Raw genomic sequence first — 8,936 nt, 5'->3', positions numbered from 1 at the left:
CATCTGTTTTGTAGAAAATAAGAAGAAACGTACACAAAATTTTAAGATACTGATAGAATTATTACCATTTAAATAGTTTCGCACGTAAGCAAACTGTTTATTTTCCTTACATCATATTCAAGTTGTTTACTCTTTCAGTGTTTTTGCTTTTAAATATGGCGAGATCTTTTATGTATACCCAAATGTACACGTATTTAGTTCAGTGCTACAATGGCTCATCTCACCAGCTGATTTTATTTTTTTCATTTCACTGGAGTAGGGATTGTCAGAAGGAGATGGCAAACTTAAAAAGAAACCAACGAATTTACAACATTTTCTTACTACTTACAAATGCTGCTAAGTTTTATGTTTTCATTCCATTCCATTCGTCTAACATCATCACGCTAATTTTGGCAATGTGAACAAAGGTATGTTGCTGTAGAGATGAGCCAACCATATAGTTGAGCCATGAGTGCTACCAACTCAAAAGTGGTTAGCTGTCAAAAAATCTACTACAGAAAACGAAACGAATAGAACTGCTATACGGATCAGAAATTGAACCAGATATATATCAGGATCACAACGTTGTTGTTGCATTTGCATGTTAAATTTCTATCCGTATCTCGCTCAAGTCTCAATCATTGTTTACTATATAGTTTGGCAGCTTAAGTAGAGGTTATGTTGCGAATAGAGTGGAAGGCAGTGGACTAGGCAGTCGAATGTCATATAATGAAGGAATGGTGTTCGGAGATTTTTCAAAGTTAAAAAAAAAAAATGATAAAAGCTTTAATATAAATAAAACTATTGTTTTAATGACAACAAAAACGCCATATATATTCTGTATACATTAATTGGCAAGGTTTATCTCACCTTAAAATTTGAATTAAATAATCTAAAGTTTTTTTTTGAAACTGAGTCGAGAACTGTGCGTGTGAATGTGCGAATTTTCACCGATCAGCTGTTAGTTGCGCTACTTGGTAAAATTTACAATGGTCTCAATGGAACGTAACTTATAACTCCATATGTCTAAATCTTGAAATGATGTTATGCGGATGGTTTGTATGTTGCTTGTAAGTGGTTAGAGTCCCCATATGATTTCTTTTAATTTACTGGCTGCGCAATAATGAAATACAAAAATAACAATTCCAAAATGTACATATATGTATTTAAATGTTTTTAGTTTTAATATTACTTTTTTCTATATGCACAAATCTTATTTTCTTACATAATTTATTTTAACATACATATGTTTTTATTCTCATCTTCAACCAGAATAATAACTATTAGTTTAGCAGGTATTTATGAATATAAAAGTAGTTTACAAAATGGAATGTTGTAGTTTATTAGTATTAGGACCGTTTTCTCAAGTAGCTTTAAGGTTTATCTGCCCTATAAAAATGTTTCTCGTGAACGAAGTTTGAGTTTATTCAGCAAATAAATTTTCACATGAGATAACGGCCCTTGATATAATCATTTTATAAGTTTTGGTTATACAGAACCAAAAGAGAAAAAAAAATATGACTGCATTAATTGTTCTAATCTATTTGTTTATTAACACTAAAATATTTGTTTAAGCTAAGGTTTTGTGGCTCAGGTTAGTTGCAGTCTATCATTTGAATTTTTAAAACATGGGTCTATGTTATTCTCTTGACTCCATTAGCCTTAGTTTTCTAGTCAGATTGTCAACCTCCAAACCAAGTACATCAAGATTTTCCTAACATATAGAACAAAAGTATTGGAAGTTAAAATTGTGTAATAAATTTAGTATTGCTTTGTGACAAAGTGAAAGTTGGATTTATGTAATGAAGTTTCGCTTTTCTCTTACCTTTAATGTAATATTTTTGAGCAACGTATCTTCCAGCACTGCCTGCAGTTTCTTATTTATCTCAAGTGACAAATCTAATGTCATACTCTTTGTGTCGCCTTTTATGCCATTATATATAGCTGACATAACACCATTACCATATTTGGCCAATTCCGATTTATTTTGATCGCTACGCATAGAGGTTAGCGCACCAGCTTGGTCGCGCAGCATATAATACTGTACCACTTTGGATTTCTTCTGCAATTCGGAGACGAGTGAGAGTGTATGATTTTCAAGGAAATCTATTTTTTCTGTTTGTCGCGCTGACGCCTGCTGTATACGCAATATACGTTCAACTAAATGCTTTTTTGAGGGACCCTAAAGGAATTTTAGAAATATCGATATTAACTTTCAGTATTTTATTTTTTCCAAATACAATATTACACACTTGTACATCTTGTTGAACCGTTGTGAAGCTACTGACCATAGTGCCCTCTGATTCGGATGTTTCACTTGGACGTCGACTTGTTGTTGGTTGACTACTTTGGCTACTCGTACGGCTGTGCGTGCGTTGCTCCTTTGCTGTCACAGCATTTTTGTTACCGTTTTCACTAAATCCATTAGTGGTTGCAATGCTAATGTCGCTGTTATTGTTTACATTAAACTTTTGGATGGAATTTTGACAACGCGCACAATATTGGCGTGTAGTGCTTGGGGTATTAGCTGCAATTGCTGGATGCTCCAAAGACCTTTTGTACTTTTGTATTTCACGTTGAAGTTCCTATGCGTGTATGATAAAAATACTTGTATATTAAAATATGTACATTTTTGCTAATGTTTTACTATTTTTTTACTTTTATAACAGTGGCATGCTTATGTTTGGATGCTTCGAAGTCACCTTCAATATTTTCTAACTTCGCTTTGGTCACCTCATAGAGTTTGGTTTTTTCTGAGAGGTGCTTCGCAAATAATTGTCGTTCCTCAAGTTTTTTATCTACCTCTTGTTTTAAATCGACTAACAGTTTTTCATACTTGCTGTCGTAGTCCAATTTTTCTTTTCGTAAAATATCATTTTCTGCACCAATGCCCTGAGCCTAAAAAATTTATATTTTAATTTTTTTATTTATAAATACAATAAAATAAAAATCAGCAGGATGTGGCTATTCCTTTTTTCTCTCAGAATTTTTTTTCTCCTACGGAATAAAGAGCAACGGCAAATCAGAAAAAAGCTCTAATAACATAATTTTCGGCTCAGCTTGGGGTTTCGCTTTTATTGGGCTTCGGTTTTGGTTTCCGTTCAACGGTTTCGGCTCCAGTTAAGGTAGAAGTTTTGGATTCTACTAAAGTTTCGGTTCGGTATCGATTTCGGTTCTGGATATGATTTTGTATCCGGTTCGCTTTTAAATCCGTTTTCGGTTCGGGTTCAATTCCTGGATTCGGTTTTATTTTAGGCTCCCGTTATGCCTTCATTTCAGGTTTCGGTTCTGATTTAATTTCTAGTTTCAGTTTTAGATTTCCATTTTCGGTTTAAGGCTCGGTTGGGATTTCAGTTCGAATATAATTTCCGGTTTCAGTTTATTTTTTCTTCTCTCTTCTCTTTCTTTTCTTTACTTCTCTTCTCTTCTATTCTCTTCCCTTCTCTTCTCTTCTCTTCTCTTCTCTTCTCTTCTCTTCTCTTCTCTTCTCTTCTCTTCTCTTCTCTTCTCTTCTCTTCTATTCTCCTTTTCTCGTTCTTTACTTTCCTGATACTCATATTTTTCTTTTCTTCATTCTTCGATTTCCCGATTATGATTAACTCATTTCAAAATCCGTGCATAGCCCACGCATTGCTCACAAAGTTCATATTTTCCATTTACAATAACACATTAAATTATGTATGCCCCTTCTTAGCTAAAACCGCACTCACCTTTCCTTTCAGCAAGCAAATCTCATTTTGTAACCCAACAATCGATTCACTCATCTCTTTATTAATGCTCAACAGTTCCTTTTCTTTTTGATGCAATTGGCATAGATCTTGTTCGTTGTCTCCTAACTTTTCTGTAATTTCCCTAACACTTTCTGTTAATGTAGCGATTTTTTCTTCATTCCTAAAATAGTTTAAAGTTAGATGTATGCATATTATTATTAAATTTAAATTTACAGTGTATTTTGGGTTTTTAGCACTTGAAGCTCATCTAATTGACAACGTAATTTGGCTGAATTTAACATCTCTTCACTGTAGGCATTTTGTAATGCATTGTGTTCATATTGTAGATGTGCAAGGTTAGTAGAAATTTCGTTTTTCTTAGATAGAGAATACCAATTAATAATTTCTTTTTATTTTTTTTGTATTTGCGGCCTGACGTTAAACTTACTTCCACACTTTCTTTGCCTAACTGTTCCTGTAGCTGTCTAACTTCTTCTTTAGCTTTATTCAATTCTTTGCTTAGGTTCTCCACTTGATCCGTTTTGCTTTTGATTTCATGTTTAAGTAAAATCGTATTAGCTTCATATTCCATTTTTAGGTTTTCTAAAATTATGCAATTTTTTTAAGTAAGTATTCCATTGTATTATGGTATAAAAAAATATATTTTGTTAGGAAATTTATGCTCACCATTGGCTTTTTCTTCCAATTTGTTGGGGGCGTTTCGCTCTTCTTCAAGTTTCTTTTCTAAGGCCTGAAAACAAGTTCATTTTAGTATGTATCCTATGTATAAACGAATAAGGTTTAGGTCCAATGTTAGGGATCAAGGTCCTTATTATGTAACCCGATCCGAAACAAAATTTCTTTGAAAAAAAAAAAAAAAATTGTAATGAGACCGCTTTCTAACGCATTTGCTTTCAAACCGAGTTATAGAGGAATATACTGAGAAACCAGTTAATCCTAAGGGTTGCTATTTATATTTTGAGCCTTGCCAACACTAATTGTTTGCCGGCGCCATCAGACGTTTTCAATTTAAAGTTTGACGTTTTTAAGCATAAACTTCTTCAGAAAATTTTGAAATTTGAGCACAACTTGTGTTGTTTACAGTAACTTAAAAATTGTATCTCAGCGAAAAAATGGAATTAACTCGTGAAAGATTTCGTGCGATGATTTTTTACGACTTTCGACGTGGATTATCAAGACAGGAGTGCTTTGAACAACTTACTTCCCCTTTTGGTGATGAAGCGCCATTCTTTGCCACTGTGAAGCGCTGGTATAACGAATTCCATCGTGGCCGCCGTTCGCTCAGGGACGATAGTCGTGAAGGTCGTCTAAAATCAGTTGTTGTGCAACAAAACATTGACGCTGTGCGCGAACTTATATTGAAAGATCGTCATACGACTTATCGTGAGATTGAGTCATCCCTGGGCATTAGTATGACGATCATCAAAAAGATATTGTATGAGCATCTAGCTGTGAAAAAAATTTGTTAGCGTTGGATCACGCATAATTTGACAAAAGCTTAATCATCAATACTTCAATCGGAGTGGAAAAAGTGCTACGAAAATTAGTTTGAACGCTTGCAAAAGTATATTGATTATCGTGGAGAATACTTCGAAAAACAATAAAGCCATTTTCGATAATAAATTATCGATGGGCTATGCAATAGAATAAACGGCTACCTCCCAGATCTCTCCAGTTTTTTCGGCTCGCGAAACCTGACATTATCACCGACTAAATCTTCCGCGACCTTATTTACAACATGGACGTCCCAAATGTCGACCATTTTGAACATCCACGTCGATGGCACTACGCTACCGATTGTCCTGCAACCCAAAATCTTGGGTGTGACGTTTGATCAGGATCTACATTTTGGTGAACACGTAGCCGCAATTGTTGCGATAATTCAGAGCCGTAACAAAATCCTCAAATCCCTCGCTGGCAGTACCTGGGGAAAAGATAAAGAAACGCTCATGACTACATACAAAGCAATTAGCCAGCCGATTACGTGCTACGCGTCACCCATATGATCGCCAAGCCTAAAAATTACCCTCTGGAAGAAGCTGCAGGCCTGCCAAAATACTGCTCTCAGAATTGCCACGGGCTGTCTTCTTATGTCCCCAGAACACCATCTGCATAATGAGGCGAGAATACTCCCCATCAGGGAGAGAAATGAGATGCTAACCAAACAGTTCCTGTTGAATACCCAGAAACCTGGTCATCCCAACAGACATCTGATTGATGAACCAGCACCACCTAGGGGCTTAAGGAGTCATCTCCGTAAGCATTTTGAGGAAATACGGCACCTGAGAACCCAGCCGTATGAAGCGAAAAAACACAAGCAGGTCCTTGGTGAACTCCACAAACAGGCGTCGGACCTTTATGCCGGGAATTGCACGGTGAATCCAGTACTCAAAGAAAAGTATCCAAAACTCGCGGAAGAGGAACGCATACTCCCCAGGGAAACGCGTGTCACTCTGGCTCAACTTCGTTCTGGATACTGTAACAGGTTAAACTCTTACCTATCCAGAATCAACCCCGACATACAAAATGTATGCCCCGCTTGCAATGTGTCCCCACATGACGCCAACCATCTCTTTAATTGTAATGTGGAACCAACGCCTCTAACACCCCTTTCCTTATGGTCCACCCTTGTTGAAACAGAAAGTTTCCTTGGACTCTCGTTAGAGGATATTGATGATAATTTGTGATCGGTCGCGGCTGTTAGGTAGGGCGAAGCACTGCTACAACAACAACAACAACAATAAATTACTGTCTTTTCATTATTAGGCTCAAAATATAAATAGAAACCCTCGTACAACAGCAGGGCCGTTATTGCAGTGAAACTTGTTATATCGGTAGAGGTAAACTCTCGTATTATATCATATTTTCTTACCATTCGTGATTCTATTTCAATATTTAATTTATTCGCATGATACTTGAGCTTGGATTCCAAATGGCCATAATCGGTTTTCAACTTTTCACATTCACGTTGATATTTGCGTACTTCATTGCACTAAAAATAAGACAATCATTTTAATAGATTAAAAAAAATATATATACATATATCCAACAAACCTTCTCATCAATTACGTAGCTCATACGCAATTTTTCTTCATTTAACGCTTGAAAACGTATCATAGTGTTCTTTACTTCCTTCTTGGCATCAGCTAATTGCTTTTCGACAGCATCCTTCTCTTTTTTTGCATCTAACAATAATTTTTCTTTCATCGCAAATTTAATGACAGTTGATTCCTTTTCCTTATTGGCCAGCTCTTTTTCTTTGCGAAACTAAATAGATCGACATCAGTGCCATATTTTGCGAAAATATTCAATTAATCTACTTACAGCATTTTTTTCTTTATCGAGTATTGTATTTTCACGCTTGTACAATGTAATCATGTTATCTTTTTGAGCAAGTGCTGCTTTTAATTGGTCTAACTGTTGCTCATAACTCTGACGCTGCTGCTCCATTTGCGCCAAACATATATGCACTGCAGTGTCATCAGCACCCATTTGTGACCTTGGTGTGGCTGCAGCGCTAGGTGGCGTGACAATATTTTGTTGTATTATTGCATTAACTTCTTTGCTACTATTATCCGTTGCTTCCACTGCCAATTCAGCTTCCACAGGTGTTCTTGGGTTATTTGTAGTTGGCTCATTTGTAACAGCTGTTTCATTTGATTGTGATGTTGTGTGCATCGCTTGCTGATTTTGGACATCTTCAACTATTTCCCAAACTGGACTTTCAACATTTGTAGGAAGTAAATGATTCTCTTTATTTTCATTTTCCAGATTTTCTTCCGTCATCTCTATCTGGTCCTCGACGGAAGGGTTACTACTGTTCTCCTCATTTAAAAATATCTCCGCCGGCCGCAATACGTCACTACTGTTTTCTATCTTTTCACACAAAGTTTCCATCTTTTACTCTGTTACCAAATGCATAATTAGCTAATATTTGTTTATTTAATTATGTTTTTCCAAATTTTTCACTACTTTCTATGTTTACGCGTCACAAATTTTTTCGCAATATCCCTAATCAGCTGTGTGTCAAAATTGGCTGCACTATAAAATCACCTGGTTGAAGTAATCATAACATAACGTAACGTGGAATGGCGACGTAGAATAGGAAAGGAATTTGAAGGCTGCTCTGCGACCTTAGGTATATTGCGCCTCTTTTCCTCACAGCATTTCAAGCAGGCCTCGATCTTTCCGAACGTCAAGACTTACTTTATGCTAAGCTTATGTATGGGCTAAATATCCGGTCAAGGTGAGAAAATATACTTTCCTGCATCTTTTTGTAGAGATGAAGACATTGTCCAAAGGTTTTGAACCATCATGAGAACGATTTGACATCACTACCTTGAACGTTCTAGGAATCACACCCCCTCTTACCGTGAGAGCCACGTTTTGACGGGTCTTTTGATAAAGTCAACCATGGCACGTTACTGCAAGACCTCAAGTCTTAAAATTATCTGGGTGGCCAGCAGGTATCGGTGCAATTTAGGAACGCAACATCAAAACTAAGAAGAATTAAGCAAGGGGTGCCACAAGGTGGTGTCCTATCCCCACTTTTGTTTAATTTCTACATATCAAAGCTACCCTCGCCACCAACAGGAGTTACTATCGTCTCCTACGCCGATGACTGCACAATAATGGCCACATACCCAGGCTCACAGATCGATGAGCTTTGCAACAAAATAAACGGCTACCTCCCTGATCGCTCCAGTTTTTCGGCTCGCGAAACCTGACATTATCACCGACTAAATCATCGGCGACCTTATTTACAACATGAACGTCCCAAATGTCGACCATTTTGAACATCCACGTCAATGGCACTACGCTATCGATTGTCTTACACCCCAAAATCTTGGGTGTGACCTTTGATCAGGATCTACATTTTGGTGAGCATGTAGCTCCAATTGTACCAAAAATCCAGAGCCGCAACAAAAACCTCAAATCTCTTGCTGGCAGTACTTGGGGTAAAGATAAAGAAACGGTCATTACCACTTACAAAGCAATTGGCCAGCCGATTGCACGCTACGCGTCCCCGATATGGTCGCCAAGCCTAAAGACTACTCACTGGAAGAAGCTACAACCCTGCTAAAATACTGCCCTCAGAACCCCCACGGATTGTCTTCTTATGTCACCAGAACACCATCTATGTACATAATGAGGCGAGAATACTCCCCATCAGGGAGAGAAATTAGGTGCTAACCAAACAGTTCCTGTTGAATACCCAGACACCTG

The 8,936-nt window shown here is 37.0% G+C and overlaps 1 protein-coding gene across 1 annotated transcript; it reads right to left on the bottom strand.

Annotated features, from left to right (window-relative positions):
- Positions 1–919: 919 nt before the first annotated feature.
- Golgin104 (Golgin 104) lies at positions 920–7,703 on the bottom strand. Its single transcript, XM_067787579.1, has 11 exons — positions 7,035–7,703; positions 6,765–6,977; positions 6,583–6,702; positions 4,377–4,440; positions 4,138–4,292; positions 3,924–4,066; positions 3,690–3,870; positions 2,638–2,877; positions 2,232–2,564; positions 1,805–2,161; positions 920–1,693 (listed from the first exon to the last, which is right to left on the bottom strand). Exons 1-11 carry the CDS (start codon positions 7,605–7,607, stop codon positions 1,619–1,621), a joined length of 2,454 nt encoding a protein of 817 aa, XP_067643680.1. The 5' UTR covers positions 7,608–7,703; the 3' UTR covers positions 920–1,618.
- Positions 7,704–8,936: the final 1,233 nt, after the last annotated feature.

The sequence above is a fragment of the Eurosta solidaginis genome, chromosome 5 (genome assembly GCF_040869045.1).
Source record: "Eurosta solidaginis isolate ZX-2024a chromosome 5, ASM4086904v1, whole genome shotgun sequence".
Taxonomy (NCBI): domain Eukaryota; kingdom Metazoa; phylum Arthropoda; class Insecta; order Diptera; family Tephritidae; genus Eurosta; species Eurosta solidaginis.
This window is presented reverse-complemented; position numbering and strand designations above follow the sequence as displayed.

Coding starts and splice junctions, on each gene's coding strand:
- Golgin104 (XM_067787579.1), bottom strand. CDS start 7,607: ATGGAAACTTTGTGTGAAAAGATAGAAAACAGTAGTGACGTATTGCGG. Junction 6,978..7,034: donor TCGATAAAGAAAAAAATGCT/GTAAGTAGATTA, acceptor CGATCTATTTAG/TTTCGCAAAGAAAAAGAGCT. Junction 4,441..6,582: donor TTGAAATAGAATCACGAATG/GTAAGAAAATAT, acceptor ACTTGTTTTCAG/GCCTTAGAAAAGAAACTTGA.